General features: G+C 44.2%; 1 protein-coding gene across 2 annotated transcripts in view; it reads right to left on the reverse strand.

The window, feature by feature from the left end:
- Nucleotides 1-895: 895 nt before the first annotated feature.
- Nucleotides 896-17,015, reverse strand: part of RIN3 (Ras and Rab interactor 3) — a 101,014-nt gene continuing 84,894 nt past the window's right edge. The window contains exons 8-10 of one of the 2 annotated variants that reach the window (XM_074998754.1): nucleotides 14,841-14,972; nucleotides 9,371-9,534; nucleotides 896-3,497 (exon numbers count right to left, since the gene is read on the reverse strand). In XM_074998754.1, coding sequence (XP_074854855.1) covers nucleotides 3,189-3,497; nucleotides 9,371-9,534; nucleotides 14,841-14,972 — 605 coding nt within the window. In that variant the 3' untranslated portion in view covers nucleotides 896-3,188. The remainder of the gene's footprint in view (nucleotides 3,498-9,370; nucleotides 9,535-14,840; nucleotides 14,973-17,015) is intronic. The other variant, XM_074998755.1, reaches the window with a different exon arrangement.

A 17,015-nucleotide genomic window follows, 5' to 3' on the forward strand; every position in this document is an offset into this window, starting at 1 on the left:
ATTAACTAGTGTGATAAATTTCCAAGTGTAGACAAGCCCTTGTGCTGATTTACTGCACTGGAACTGGCTCATACTGGTAGAGCTGTGTAATGTCAGGGATTCACGTTTGTCTCAGGATGAAAAATTGCAGGATTCAGGTAGAGCCCAAGTAGCCTGTATCTTGTCCCCCAAAACACACCTTTCCCTCTCTTCTTAGTATTTGCTTTAGTGTTGTTTTCATCACTGATATCCTGCCCACCAGGCAGGCCTGGTCCCATGGTCAGATACTCCCACTGCACTAACAATTACTCATATCCTGCTTAGGAAGAATTATTTGTCTCCTGCCTTAAGTACATTAACATGCATGGGCGCTTTAGCAGCGAGAAGCCCCTGCCAAAGCCTGGAGAATCTAGAGTCCGAGCAGGTATAGTAAGCCCTTACCACTGTGAATAGTCTTGTTGCTGTCAATGGGAGAGATATAACACCTCTAAAAATCACCCCCCGATTTACATTTCCCATCCTCAAGCACTGTACAGGATGTGTTCATCAAGCGGAATCACTCAGGCTTCACATGGGTGTTCTTAATTCCCCCCTTAGAGCAGACAAGAGGTTCCTTCTACCAGGCCCAGATGCAGAAATGCCCTTTTCATGCCAGTAAAGAGCTGCCAAGGTTTCTTCCCCTCCCAAACTACGGATACCACAACTCAGCTGTGCCTGCTCCCTGAGCTCGACTCCAGATAATACCATGTATATAGTACCTTTGCTCTGCAAGGAGCCCAAGGCTCTTCACATCATCACTGCCAAAGCAGCGGGTGCCAGGCAAATGCACAATATGAATGTGTGTGTCTGGGGCAGTAGGAAAACACGAGTCAAAGACTTTGGAGCAAACCTCTATTTATAAGGAATCCCTCAATGCTGCACATATTTTTGGAGCCATGAGATATTATTTATTTTTCCCAAATGCAATACAATAACCCTTTCTCCTAGCTACATGTATTACAAGGCAACAGATTCATAGCAATAATTTCTAATTTTTAATGCTAGTTCCGTTGCTGTCCTGTACAAAGGATCTATATATATATATATATAAATTTATTTCACATTCATACACACAACATATGCCAAACTACAGCACTAGTTAATGTAGGGGCGAGAGTTACAAACCCAGAGAAAACGACTGTATCTACAGTAATTATTCAGTAAAGTAGTGTGATGAAAATGCAGAGGGACTGTGGGCTCCAACCCACCTCTTAAAACTCCATTTCCTCTTTAAACTAGCCAAGTGAAGAAGTTGTGCTGAGTGAATGAACTTATACATCCCCTTTTTTCTATCACAACCGTGTGTTTTCCCAGCAAAGACCAATCAACAAAACTTGGCCTGTTCCTGTGGACCTTGGGCTGGCCACTCCCACTGTCCTGACAATAACTCGTCTCCTGCCTTAATGTATGTGAACATGCCTGGGAACTTCGGCTGAGTAAGAGCTGCGGGATCCGACCCATGATGGTTTAACATCTGTGTTTAAACTCAGGACTCCTACATCCATTCTTCACTCAGGAAGCAGAAAGCTGGCTTGAGGTTGTGTGTGCTTTTGCGGCAGGATATTTGTGGGGAAATTCAAGCCTGCAGTGAGATTTCATTGGCAGGTTCTAAGCCCTTGAGAACAGGAATGGAGAAATCAAAAGTAAATTTAGTCTACAGCAACCTAAAGATATCAAAACATGAAAGAAAGTTACAGGAGTAACTAGCCCTGGCTGAAAAGGAAGTGGTGTTTTTAAAAAAACTTCTCTAACTTAGAGGCCTTCCACTGACCTGTTTGAAAACAGAGTTTATTGTCATGAACATGGCCTTTTCCTTCAGTGTTTTTACACTAACAAGTTAGCCACAAATAAGATGTGATTTTAAAATGATCACACAGAGAAATAAATACATTTAACCAGAAATCACTATACAACAGATTTGATTAAGGCTATTGTACATCTAAAATGATGGCGACAGAGTTTCAGTCTTGAAGAGGAAAAAACAACATGCATGGAAGTGCCTTAGTTACATCAGTCATTGAAATGTAGCCCACGCAGCACGGCTGCTTAGCACACATACAGTACTGGATTTCATGCGCTGCTGCTTCATTATTTCATCTATAATATATCAGGACACAGACGAAGTTCTGCTGCATGATACAATTCTATGCCTCTCAAGAGATCAATCATGAATAAGGCTAAGATTGTGTCAGGATATTTTTAGAAAAAGTCACAAACATCATGGGCAATAAAGAAACATTCATGGAAGCTGGGACCCACCCGGGACTCTCACTAAAAACAGCTGTGACAGAATGGGGATCTGGAGGTGTGGCAGCTGCACAGCAGCTAAGAGCCCCAGAGCCCTCCCTGCCCTTGGAGCTCCAGGGTCCCACACAGCCCAGGGCTGGGAACTGTGGGACCCCCTACTGCCTGCAGCTCTGGGCATCTCCTGCTGCCTGCAAGAGCTGGGAATTGTAGGGTTCCACCATGGCCCACAGTGACTGGGAGCTCAGAGTTTCCCCTTCCACCTGTAGCAGCTTTGAGCTCCAAGGGCCACCAGAGGTGGTGAGGAAACTCCACAGGTCTCACCTCCCATGATTGGCAAGGGACCCTGCAGCTTCCCAAGCACCACAGGAGGTTGTTGGAAGTCACAGATTCCGTCATTTCCATGAACTCCTTGACTAAACATAGCCTTAACCAGGGCTCACAATTTATTCAAAGTGGGGGAAATTCAGCCTTGTGCAGGGAACAAGCACTGGCCACTCACACCACAAAAGTCCTCAAAAATGTGCATCATAGGCCTTGTACAGGCCTTCTGTCGAGGTGACTCTGACCTGTCTAACTTATAATGGGATACCTATTCACTCTTCTGTCAAAACTCAGGAGCACCTGGATTAAGCTCCACTGTCTGCACCCATTAGGAGTTTGTCTGTTGCCACAGGGAGGTTTTGAGGTTTAATATTTCAAGTTTTTCAAAGTAGGAATATTCCTATGAATGCTCAGTTTGCTTCTGCAAAGGCAAAATGCCCAACGGTGAGACAGAATCTACAGCTACTACCCTGTCCATCACTGCCCATAAAGCCGAGCTTGAACATGCTATTGACATGAGTTGTTGTCAGAAGAGCTCATCAGATAAACTGTCTCAGTCTTTCCAAGACTGCACCATAAGTAATAGAAGATCTATTTGGCCATTATAAAAAGTCTGGCTCTTTGACGACTGGAATCTGGGTCCCTTCCCTGCATATCAATTTATAAATAAAATGGAAATCTTTTTTGGGTTCCTTCTTCAGCAAGTAGGATTTTATATGATGGGGCTGAGCATCGTCAGCGAGCTGCAGCCACTTGTCATCGACGTGAACAAACAGCCCATAGTCCTGGGGATCTGACACCTCAAACTTCTCAGCACATTGGTGGCATAGCTGCTGAGCCGTTGTATCAGTCCATGAGGCCATTGTCCGTGTCTTGGCGTCAATCTCCAAAAAGGAGATGGAGATGAAATCCTGCAAGGAAAAATAAAAACCTAGATAGAACACTCAAGTTAAGGCTACATATATTGATTGGACACTAAAGATGAGTCTGAGATACAACATTCAGAGAAGTGTGTGTTAGGGTTTTGGTTCCGACCCAGTTCTAGAGCACATGTGGATTTTTATTAAGGAAACATGCAACCAAGGAAATTCATTGTCAGATTCTGATCCCACAAAGCGTTTTCTTTTAAACAAATGATCCACCTCACTGAAGACAGTGGACCAGTCCTCCTCTCACATGCCTGAAGTTAAACACTTGTGTGAGCGTTTTGATGTTTTGGCTAGTTACAGTCTCCTGAGAAGCAGAAGGTGCACCCTGAAACAGTCTCCACCCTCATCTGTGAGACATCATCTGGAAAGACAGGGAGCACAGCAGTGTGCCAATACGATGAGTAAGCCAAACCCTCTTCTCAGGACATCTGGCCACACAATCAGATGTCTCACAGGGGCAGAAGACTTGGCTCATGGCAAACCTGGGAGGTAACAATATGGTGAAGTGCCTTCTCTCTCTCACTCCAGTAGGGTGCAAATAAATAAATGATTGTTGTGCTGGTAAATTCCACTTGTATCCGGACCTCAACAGGTAGGCCAAGCCAATGATTTCACACTTGGTTTCATCCTGCATCACAGTTCTAGTCAGAGACACAGTAGGAAGCACCAGGATCATTCTGACCCATGAGAAAATCCCAACCCTTTGGTCAGAAAACCCTCTGGTCTTCCAGTTCAAGCAGGAAAGCAGAGAAGCTTGGATTATTTTTTTAAGATCTCTGATTCTTGAAAAATGAGACTCAGCTCTGAAAAGAGAACCTGAATAAAAAAGTCCTATAGATTGCAAAGTACTCCTAACAGCTCACCAGAGACCAGTGCTTCTCAACTTGCAGCCCACTTTGTCACAGCCCATGTGACATCCTCAGGGCCATTTTATATATGTGTGTGTGGATGCAGCCCACATAACACACCGAGAGCTGCACATACGACCCGCACTGATTAAAAAGTTAAGAACCACGGATCTAGACCATTTCCAACCAGTAGGCGGCTCCTCTGTATAACTTCTAATGATTTGTTCAGCCTATAGTTACAGGGCTCCAGGGCAAGGTAATTTGGCCCAATGTGTAAAAGGCCCAGCTCACAAAAAGCGGAGTGTTTCTTCAAGGGGATCCTCTCTGTGACAAAGGGAGTAATGGCAAACCCCAGCACTGGCTAAACGCTAGTGCTGTGCACAGCAACTTCTCCTGACTCTATCCTCCGACATTCTTTGTTTACGGATTACCTGGCGTAAGTCACCAAGCGATAGAAAAACTGATCAAACGGATCTTTGCTGCCACCTTGTGTTGAAAATATGGATAAATATAAACTCTTTAAAAAAGAGCATTTGGTGCATGGGGAAGATGCTGGTTTGGCAACATATTTATCCTCTGACCAGATGCAACACAGGGAGCAGCTGCAGAAGTGTTCATTGCTTGCCCTGCCTGAGTGCCACACCTCTGACTTAAAAGTGCATCCAGGGAAGAGAGGGTAACCTAGTCTCCAGGCTCCATTCTGTCTTCTGCTTCTGGGTGAAGACTCACAGAGTGCTTATTAGGCTCAAGGTTGAGTGTGGGTTTTTAACAAGGATAGCGCTCGTTATGCTGCAGAGACTGACCTTCAGGGATCTGACTGAACACCGAAGGTGTCCCTTTGACTCCAGTATTCCTCAGACACTGCTGTGGGGATGGCGGAGGAAGTCAAGGTACTAAGGTACATGGACTCCAGCTACACTATTTTTGCATTTGGAGTTGCATCCTGTAGGTCAGCTTCCTGACCTCGTGTAGACCTGCCCCAAGTAGCAGCAGGAGAAAGAGGCAGCCATCTCATTGCTAACCATTTTCAGCCTCTATTGGCGTAAAGCATACTCAAGCTGCTTCTTGAGACAACGTCACAGTATGGGAAGGCAGGAGGGCCCAGATATGCTAGTTACTTCTGTGCTAATCCTTCTTTAGTAGTGTCTTTAATACACCACGCCCATGCAAGCCAGTAGAGGAAATGTTAGATGGAGGTGTTGCAGTAAAGAGGGAAGAGAGGTCTATCAAACACGGGACAGAGTGGGCCTTTATTTTCAGTTATACCCTCTTGTACATCAGCTACTATGTAACTGGCATTTATGCTCTGTCCTGTCTATTTCAAATTGATCTTTCCGAACCCTTTCTTTTAAGTAATGAGACGGTTACGCGTGCTTTCTCCCATCTGTGTGTATGTGTGGCTGTTGACAGTGCTAATGGGTATCACATAGGGCTGTTGATTAATCAGTTTCACATGATTAACTCAAAATTAATTGTGATTAAAATTAATCATGATTAATCAGTTTTAATCACACTGTTCCACAAGAGAATAATGACAGAAATTTATTAAGTGTTTTTGGATTTCTTTTTTACATTTTCAAATACACAGATTTCAGCTGCAACACAGAATACAAAGCGTACTGTGCTGTGTAAAACAATAAAAGACACACAGGTTGCACCTCCCTTTTCCAGCATACTCGAGACCTGATATGTCCTGAGCAAGAGTCTTTGCCAGACTAGGGGAGGTTCAGGGCTTCTGCAACCAGACAGTCCTGTGCTCCAGGAGCACTCGCATCCAGCTTGCCTCCCTGGGACTCTGGTCCCAGCCCAGGCTGCCAGAGGCTTCCACTGGCTCCAGCGAGCCCCTGCCCTGCCCACCACCCTGGCTGCCACAGGGCAGCCAGTGGGCTCCAGCTTCCAGCCTCCGCTGCCATAGGGCAGGCAAGGGCTCCAGCTGCCAGCCCCACTGGGGCTCTTGCACCAGTCCACTACTCTCCTGTCTGCAGGAGCACAGATGTTGCTGGATGAGAGAGTACAGGATTTGGAAGGTGCAACCTGTAGTATGTTTTAATCCCCCTCATACAAGCACCAGAGCACAATCTCTTTGTTGTGAAAGTGCAGTTCACAAACACAGATAATTTTGTGGCATAACTGCACTCAAAAACTTCAGAGCAACCAGCATTGTCACTAAGACGAACGAGTTTGTTTGCACTTGCTGGAGATAATTCTGGCCACTGCTTATTTACAAGGTCACGGGACAGTGTGAACAAATTGTCACATGGCATTTTGCAAAGTATCTACCTGCCAAATAGGCTAAACATTCGTATGCCCCTTCATGCTCAGCCACCATTCCAGAGGATGTTTCCATGATGATGACACTCGTTAACAACAATGAATTAAATAAATTTATAACTCAACTCCCTGGGGGAGAATTGTATGTCTCCTCCTCTGTTTCACTCATATTCTGCCATATAGTTAACATTATAGTAGTTTCAGGTGCTGACCCAATACAAGTCGTTCATTTAAGAACACTATTGTGGCAGATTTGACAAAATGCAAAGAAGGTACCAGTGTGAAATTCGTAAAGAGAGCTACGGCACTGGATGAAGGTTAAAGAATCTGAAGTCCTGTCCAAAATCTGAGAGGGAAGAGGTGTGGTACATGCAGTCAGAATTCTTAACAGAGCAACACTCTGATGTGAAAACTACAGAACCTGAACCACAATAAAAAAAATCAAAAAATCAACCTTCTGCCAGTGGCATCTGATTCAGAAAATGAACATGCTTTGGATGGGTTATGCAGAACCTATTGTGAGCATGGAGGCATGTCCTCTGGAATTGTGATCAGAGCATGAAGGGACATAGGAATTAGTGCATTTAGTACATAAATATTTTGTGATGCTGGTTGCAACCGTGCCATGCTAATGCTTGTTTTTGCTTTCAGTTGACATTGTAAACAAGAAGCAGACAGCATTTTATCTCCTGCAAATGTCCATAAACATGTTTGCCTGAGCCATTGGCTGAGCAAGAAGTAGGACTGAGTGGACTTGTAGGTTCTAAAGTTTTACATTGTTTTGTTTTTGAAAGCAGTCATTTTTGTACGTTATTCTACATGTGTAAGTTCAACTTTCATGACAAAGAGACTGAACTACAGCATGTGTATTAGGCAAATAGAAAATTGTATTTCTTTTCCTTTTTACTATGCAAATATTTGTAAACACATAATATAAAGCACGCACTGCACACTTGGTATTCTGTGTTGTGATTGAAATCAATATATCTGAAAATATAGAAGACATCCAAAAATATTTAAATAGATGATAGTCTATTATTGCTTAACAGTACTATTAATCACAATTTTTAATTCACTTGACAGCCCTAGAATCACACAACAAAACATATTCATTAATCCAGAAGAACATATCTATTCAGATTTTCAGCCTGTCTTCAGAACTCAGACCACACTGCCCTAGGTTTAGCCCCCAGTGCTCTGTCTGCCCACGGATTTACAAATTCTCTACTCTCTCTCTTTTCCCTGCCTTTCATGCAGCCTCTTTGTAATTTATTTGAATTTATCATGACAATAGAAAACGCTTTGGGCTGGTCTCAGGGAATTCCCAGGAGTGGCCTTTGTTGAGAAGTGATGGGGATCAGGGTCTGACCCAAAGCTCACATTCAGAATTAAGTCACCAGTGAAAAGGAGTTTGCCTGGTTTAAAAGCTAGCCAGCATGACTCTGTGATCAGTAATGATGTTCCTCGGGGACAATGTCTGTTGTAACTCTGTGTGCATGTAATGTCTAATCAGAGCAACCTCATGCTCTCCAGGTTCCCTACTTATCCCATCAATTCTGTCCAAAATATTGCTGCAAAAAATCATCTTCTTCCCCTTATATTAAAACTAGGCCACCTTCCTGTTTGAATGCCCTCCATGGATTCCACCGGACAGTGCATGAGGTTCCCACTTCTCAGACTCATTATTAAAAGACTTTCAGATGCTGGTGTGACAGACATGGCAGTTCTTCTCTTATGCCAGGAAGACAGCCATTGTATTCAATGAATGGTTCATGTATTATTGTGGCCTGGGTCTGCATGTAACCTCTCGAAGGGGGAGATGTGGCACAGGTAAGGCCTGGATAGTCAACAGACTGTATTGAACAACCTGCCAGACAACAGTGGGCTTTTGGCATACGGGGAGGGTGGTGATCTCCAATAAGCTTTTTAGCAAATGTGCTGGTTCTGTTATGTGTTTGCTTTGTAACGCTCTTCTCTCATGGGTAAATGTGGTTGCTTAGAAGGAGCTGTGCAGAGCCAGCCCAATAGCAGCCCACCAGTGGGTGGGACCCAAAGCAGCATGCTGACAATGGAACCCCACCAGTGGGAGGTAAACTGAAGCACAGGACACTGCAGATGTAGGGCCCAAGGCCAAACTTCCCTTGCCCGAAGGCCAGGCCTGGAGCTGTTTTGTAACCTGTGACTGCTGGCAACTCCAGTGCTCCACAGCCTTTGAGGAGAAGGCCTGGCTTGCTGGGAATATCATATTGTGTGGAGGAGACTGTTCATCCTAAAAAAATCCCTGGTCAGGAGGGAGCGGGTTGTAGATCTCCACCCACGAGAGATGACAGCTGAGGAACCGGGAGCCCAGACCATCTGCCCTTCAAGGGCCATGCATGGGGGGTACAGATACAGTGGCCCTGAACTGTGACAGCTGCTATCTTAGTTCTCCATCCTCCTTTCTTTCTACTCCTCTTCTTTCTTCCCTTGCTCAAGCCTCCCACTTCTCTCAGCTCCCTTCATAGCCTTCTGCACGTCCTCCCTCCCACAATCCCCACTGCCCAGCACAGAACATAAGCTCTTGGGGACAGGAATTTTGACTTCCTCTGTCCACAGTGCAGTACCTGGCAAGTGGGTGGTGTGCAGTGAGTGTGTGGGGAATAATTGCTGCCCTGCTGGGTTTCTAGTTGTGCTTTTGATCTACTTCTTGTACTATGCAAGCTTCCCTCACCACCTGCTTCTCCCAACGCTGCTGACCTGCACTGACGAGCGGGATGCCCGGGCCTTGTTGAGTGTTCTCCGCCTCTCCCAGCGGTGAATGGAATCCTGCACTTCCACGCTCAGCTGCCGAGTCACTGTTATCTTATCATAGTTCTTGATATGCTCCAGCGCCCCATAGGTGGTAGTTAAATAATAGGAACCTACAAAAAGGAAAAGAAGATCCCAAAGCATCATCACACCTGAATCTACAATTACTTCAGCCTTCCCTCCTCCCTGCTCCTATTGTCCTACTGTTGTGAACTGTTTAAATCTGAGACTGTGAGCTCTGCAGGGCACGGATTGCCTTTGTGCTGGCTTTGCAGCAGGGCCCTGACTTTTGTTTGGGGTGTTGAGTTGTGACCACAATAGAAATAATAAGTAATGATCATGATATTTTTTAATTCCATTCTGGTTCATGTAGCTGGAGGTGCAATCCTGGCTACCTCGCTGGCTTGTGTCACTTCCTTCCCTCACAGTGTCGAAGGAGCAGTGACTGCAGGAGGGTGGGGCTCTGGGCTTGTAAATGATGGCTTAAGGTTAAACACAGAATTCAAGAAAACGAATACAGGATCCTTTTTTATGGATAAAGCCAAATCAACAACCTCCCGTTAGCCTGAAGCACAGTCCTCAGACTGTTCTTTTGACCTGTGTTTGTACAGAACCCAATGCCATGGGGCCCTGAGTCATGATTAGGGCTTTGGTGGTACAACTAATAACGTACCTGCAAACAACTGCAGAGGAATAAGTAACTGGAGTGGAATGAATCATTTAAAGATTGGTTTGGTGTCCCAAATGAAAAAGCAAAAAAATTCACTTTGGGGGCAAACAGAACATTTTTTTTATCTGAAACATTTTTTCATTTTATTTAGTTTTTAAATTTTTTTTTGCTTCTTTAAATTAAGCAAGCCAAATTTGGAAATGAAACTCTTTCAAAATGAAAGCCTGAACAATTTTGTTTCAAGAAAATGCCGTAACACAACAATTTGATTTTTTTTGAAAACAAAACAAAATGAAACACAAAACCTCTCTCTTCAACCCAACCTGAATGCAACCCACATTTGCAAATAGTTTTAGCTGACTACAAATAATTAGCAACTATTTAATTCAGAGGCGGGAAGAGTTTAAGATAGGAGTGTGCAATAAGAAGCCCATGGACTGGATTCAGCTCACTATGGTTAACCCTGTCAGGCTACCAGAGGCTTTGCTTACCTGAGTGTCTGCAGGTATGCTGCTTGCAGCTCCTATTGGCTGTGGTTTGCTGTTCCCAGCCAACATGAGCTGCAAGTGGCTGTATCTGTGTATGCTCAGGTAAATGAAGCATCTGGCAGCCCACCTGGTGCTAGACTTGGTGAACCGGCTCCTACCTACAGTCTGCTTATGTCTCACACTGGCGTAATAGCTACATACACATTGACAATGAAAAAACTACAACCAGTTCTGTCTGCTGTGGAACTTCCTGAAGAGCCTAGGACTTGGAGTGCCAGCAGTGCTGGTCTTCAGGTGTAAGTGACATCCAACAGATTACCAGACAAACCTATAAGGAGTTGTGAACCACAGCACCTCAGCCACTCCCTACATTGGTATCAGAGACAGTGTTACTGGCATAGGCTAGGGAGGCAGAAATCTCTAATTCAAAGGCTAAACACACACATCATAAGCCTAGAAGGGACCTCAGGAGGCCATCAAATCCAGTCCCCTGCCCTCTTGGCAGGACCAAGAACCATCCTTTTCTTTTTTGCCCCCAGATCCCTAAATGTCCCCCTCAAGAGGTGAGCTCAAAGTTTAGCAGGCCAATGCTCAAACCACTGAGCTAATGAAGGAACAAGGATGAGAACCTAGGACTTCTAATTTCTGGTCCTATGCGTTCACCACAAAGGTGAGGGTCGTAGTGAAAGTCTGGACTTCTACGTACAGTGCTTCCGCAACTGTGCTCAGGCTGACATTATACACAAACAATGCCAAATGAGACACAATCTCAACTATGCTGAACGCCATGCTGTCCAGAGTCTCAAAAATAACCCAGACATCATAATCAAACCAGCTGACAAAGGGGGTGCTGTTGTCATCCTGAATAAGTCAGACTATGAACAGGAGGCAGACAGACAACTCTCCAACACCACGTTTTACAGACCTCTCTCCGCTGATCCCACTTTGGAATTCCAAAGGAAATTACAACAACTACTGAAGGAACTCCCTGCTGCTACTCGGGACTTCATTCACTCAGACACACCATCTGAGCCACAGCCTGGATTATTCTATTTACTTCCCAAAATCCACAAACCTGGAAACCCTGGCTGCCCTATCATTTCAGGTATTGTCACCCTTACCACCGGACTATCCAGTTACATGGACTCCCTCCTCAAACCCTATGCCACCAACGCTCTCAGCTATATCCGAGATACCACCGACTTCCTGAGGAAATTACAAAACATTGGAAAAGTTCCTGATAACGCCATCCTTGCCACAATGGACGTAGAGGCTCTGTACACTAATATTCCACATAAAGACGGATTACAAGCAATGAGGAATACCATCCCTGATGCTACCACAGCCAATCTGGTGTCTGACCTCTGTAACTTTGTTCTCACACACAATCATTTCCATTTTGGGGACAATTTATACCTCCAGATTAGTGGAACTGCTATGGGCACCCACATGGCCCCACAATATGCTAATATATTTATGGCTAACCTGGAACAACAATTCCTCAGCTCTTGTCCCCTATTACCAGTCCTCTACTTAAGATATGTTGATGACATCTTTATGATCTGGACCCATGGTACAGAGGCTCTAGAAGAATTCCACAGAGACTTTAACAATCTACACCCCACCATCAATTTATGCCTCTATTACAACATGCAAGAGATACATTTCCTGGACACTACAGTACTAATCAAGGATGGCCTGATCAGTACCACACTGTACCGAAAACCTACTGATCGCTATACTTATCTACACCCTTCTAGTTTCCATCCTGCACACGTGACTAGATACATTGTTTACAGTCAAGCTCTTAGGTACAATCGCATTTGCTCTGATCCAACTGACAGAGACCAAAAACTACAAGAACTTTACCAAATATTCATAAACCTGAATTACCCACCAGGAGAAGTAAAAAAACAAATCGACAGGGCCAGACAAATACCCAGAGACCAGCTACTCCAAGATCGGCCCAAAAAAGCCAAGAACAGCACATCACTGGTCATTACCTACAGCCCCCAACTCAGACCACTGCAACGAATTATTAAAGACCTACAACCTATCCTTAATCAGGATGCCAAACTCCAGAAGGCCCTGGGTGACATGCCTGTTCTCTCCTACAGACAACCTCCCAAACTCATGAGGATCCTCACTAACAGCCACAGTCTATACCCCGGGAATACCAGTCCTGGAACCTTTCCCTGCAACAAAGCCCACTGCCAGCTTTGTCCACATATGTTCTCTGGAAATACCATCACTGGACCTAACCAGGTTACTCACAGAATCATGGGCACTTTCTCATGCTCCTCTACTAACATCATATATGCCATCATGTGCCAACAATGCCCAGATGCTTTGTATATTGGAAGACTTCTAACTCCCTCAGACAAAGGGTCAACGGGCACAAAACAGACATCAAATCACTCCAGATCCACAAACCAGTTAGTCAACATTTTAATGGAATGGGGCATTCTGTCAATGACCTAAATGTATGTGTGTTACTGAAAAGGAATTATCGCACTGTTCTGGAAAGGGAAACAGCCGAGCTGGCTTTTATATTCAAATTCGGCACATTAACACATGGTTTAAATCATGATGGGAACTTTCTGAGTCACTATAGGGGCTCGTCTGCATACTTGACTCAGTCTAATTCTTGACCTTCCCCCCCACCCCTCCACTCTCTGATTTGCTCACCTTGATTATCTTTTTCTGATTTGTCCTCCTTGCTTACTGTTTTTGGTTCTCTGTGCCTTAAATATTGAGTCTGTTCTGGTCTGGCTATGGTCTGAAGAAGTGGGTCTGTCTCACGAAAGCTCACCTAATAAACTATTTTGCTAGTCTTTAAAGTGCTACTTGACTGCTTTTTGTTCACCACAAAGTGACTCTTCTCCTCAGTGGAGATAACTGTAGCTCTCAGTCATCTATTGAAATAAAAGCAGTTGTTCCTGGATTTACCCAGTGCATCGTCTATCAGAGATAAGCCAAGGAAGCAATTTTCACATATAGAGCAGGATCCTGTTTAGACTCAAGTAAAAGGTGGGGATCATCTGGGACCATATCAAACCAGTGTTCACTTTCTGATTTGAAATGGATGGAGCTGAAGTCTCATGAGCTGTTCTTGTGAGATCTATGTTAAAACCAAAATTAAGGGACAGGTTCACGTCCAAGGATTTGAATTCAAATGCATCTCAGACTTTAGGAAAACAAAATTAAAAACTAAAGACTGGAAGTGGCCAAAATGACCACTAGATGGCAATGAGCTCTATGGGCTCTCTCCAGGGCTTCCTCTGGTTGGTAATGAACTTCACAGGTAATCATCCGGGTGGCCAGGTAAATGATGTTTACAAAACGCTTTCCTTTAAAACAATGTTTTCAGAAACGTCTGTCTCCTAGCACAGGCGACAAAGGCAAAGTAATTTAACTGTGCCTAAGCAGAGAAATCCCTCCCTTGCAGTGAATGTTACTCTACCCCCACTGCATCATCACTGTGTATTTATAACTCATACGAGGTCTATACTGGGCCTTAAAGTTGGCTGTAGATACACAATTCTAGCTATGACAATTGTGTAGCTAGAATCCACTTTTCTACAATCGACTTGCCTGGCTGTCCTCACAGAAGGAGGTTGAAGGGAGAAACTCTTCTGTGGACCTCCCTTACTCCTCACACTGTTGAGGAGTACAGGGGTCTACTGTTAACCCCAATAGTTCGATTTCGCATGTCTCTATTAGGTGTGCAAAACTGAACCCTGCCAATTGGACCCTGACAGGGTGAATCTTCTGTGTAGTGAAGACATTGTCTCTGATAACATTGCCAAAGGAGTCAGGTGGTTCACACAAACATCTTGGCATGATCAAAGACATACCAACCAGTTAAAGTAAATGGGTCTTTTTCATTAGAATGATTAAAAGCATTGGCAAAATCCATTACTGAAGTTTATTTTTAAACAGAGATCTGTTAACTTTCTAACACTTGGGCCAAGATCTTCAAAATGTCTCTGCGTCTCACATCCGTATTTAGGTAATAAATTAGTGGCTTGATTCTCAGTAGGGCCGAGTACCTGCCAAACTAACAGAAGTCATGGGGAGCTGCTGGGTGCTCAGCATTTTAAAAAATCTGATGATATATTTAGAAACCTAGCTTTGCATCACCCTGTTTGGAGCTTACACAACAGCTGCCTGACCCAATCTACTTCACAGAGCTTACATTCATCCCCCAGAGACGCACGTCATCATTTCAGAAGGAAACACGCGACAAGCTCTTTCTCACCCTCGCCCAGCTGCAGAGCAGGGTCCATGAGCTCCATCATGTACTCCACATTCAGAAGCACCTCAGTCAGGTTGCTGCGGGCCAAGACATACATGAGCACTGGGAGGAAATCATCTGCACCATAAGGCTTCCCTGAAACCAAGAGGAACACATCCAGGTTATCCAGAAAAGCAATGGTTCTGATACAGAAGTGCCAACTTCCCACTGAAAGGGTCCTACGAGCACAATTCCCATTGGGTTACTTCAGCTAAAGGGTTCACAGCTCAAAAAGATCAATGAAAGGACACAGAAAAATGTGAAATCAAATAATAAATTAAGGATCCACCCTCCCACCAACACTAAGCCCATGCATAAAATATCAAGTTGAAGACCTCTAATGGTCTCTATTTTATGTATTTTTTTATCACATGAAATCAAAATGTGTCTTATACAAGAAACAGAAAAAACAAATGTGAACTGACACAAAGGCTGAATCCTGCACCCTGGAAGCCTGGTCTATTGCTACTCCAAAGTGCACGTTCTGTGGTTTGAGTTGCTGCCATCAACAGAGTGGATTGCAGACTTGAGTACACTTTGGGTTCCTCCTCATTCTCTTTGTCTTACTGTAGAACCAGGGGTTGCAACAAAACATGAGGGGTGTGTCTACACTTGCATTCCTCTTTCAAAAATTCAATTTATTTAATGGGAAGAAGGATTCTTTCGAAGATGGGGTTTGCTTTTGAAAAAGCACCGTCTACACTGGCTTTCTTCTTTCGAAAGACGGGCTTTTGAAATTAGAATATGCAAATGAGGTGCCGAATACACAAATTTATACCTTGTTTGCATTTTCAATTTACCTCATTTGCATTCTTCTCTTGAAAGAGGAATGCAAGTGTAGACACACCCAAGATGGGCTCGGGGAAAGAGAAAGGAGCATATCAAAGGCGGCTCTTAGGGCTGGAATCCTGCTTTTCTTTACCCTCAGGAGATGAAAACAAAAAGCAGTCAAGTAGCACCAAAAACAGTAAGCAAGGAGTCACTATAGGGGCTCGTCTGCATACTTGGCTCAATCTAATTATTGACCTTCCCCCCCACCCCTCCACTCTCTGATTTGCTCACCTTGATTATCTTTTTCTGATTTGTCCTCCTTGCTTACTGTTTTTGGTTCTCTGTGCCTTAAATATTGAATCTGTTCTGGTCTGGCTATGGTCTGAAGAAGTGGGTCTGTCCCACGAAAGCTCACCTAATAAACTATTTTGCTAGTCTTTAAAGTGCTACTTGACTGCTTTTTGTTTTGATAGTGTATAGACTAGCACGGCTTCCTCTCTGTTACTATTCAACCTCAGGAGGTGGTTATTGGACTGTGAGAACTAAATTACAATGGATACCCAAAGGAGGCAGAGAGTCAAGGGGAAGTATTTTTGTATTTGGGGCACTGAGATGTGAAAACAAAGAGCTTAAAAGTACTGATTATCGAACTGGTTCTCATACTTGCTTTGGAGATGACTGGTGGAGCCACTAGGTGCCTTCACCTGGCATTTTTTCAGTATTCATATGACATCTTTTCAATCAATTGAAAAATGGGCACCATTTATTCATTCCCCCGCCTCCATCTTTGGTTGCCCTAGGTACAAAACCTGGCTCCACAGCTGTTGGAGATGTAGACTCCTAACCTACAGAACTATGATAAGGTTATAACCATGGCACTTTGGGATGAGCTCTCCTCAAAGCTTCTAAGCTAATCATTGTCAGGCTCACATGCTTTCTACAGGAAGTGATACTGATGGAGTGAGGATGGGCTTATGCAGGGGTCTCAAACTCCTATCTGCAGACCATCCATTCCCTGCCACCGCACTTGCTCCATCCAGCCTGGGAGTATTGGTGAGGAGGGCAGGGGGACTGTCCATTCCCGTTGCTCAAGCCTTTTACCTTCCTTCAACCTCCAAACAAAAACAATCACAAAAAGCTCTCTCTGATGGCGCTTCGGTAAATTACACCAAGCCTGATTTTGATCCACATTCTGTGTGTATTTCTATGCAGGGAATAATTTCCTATTCCTCAACTGTCCCCATGACTTGTTTCAAATGTTTGCCATGAGTCAGCTTCCCTTATTTGTCATGTACAGTTGACTTCAAATTCTCCTTTGGCAGAGGAAGATATTTTGCTGGAATTTTAAACAAACAGAAGTCTAGAGCT

This window comes from Carettochelys insculpta, chromosome 6 (assembly GCF_033958435.1).
Source record: "Carettochelys insculpta isolate YL-2023 chromosome 6, ASM3395843v1, whole genome shotgun sequence".
Taxonomy (NCBI): Eukaryota; Metazoa; Chordata; order Testudines; family Carettochelyidae; genus Carettochelys; species Carettochelys insculpta.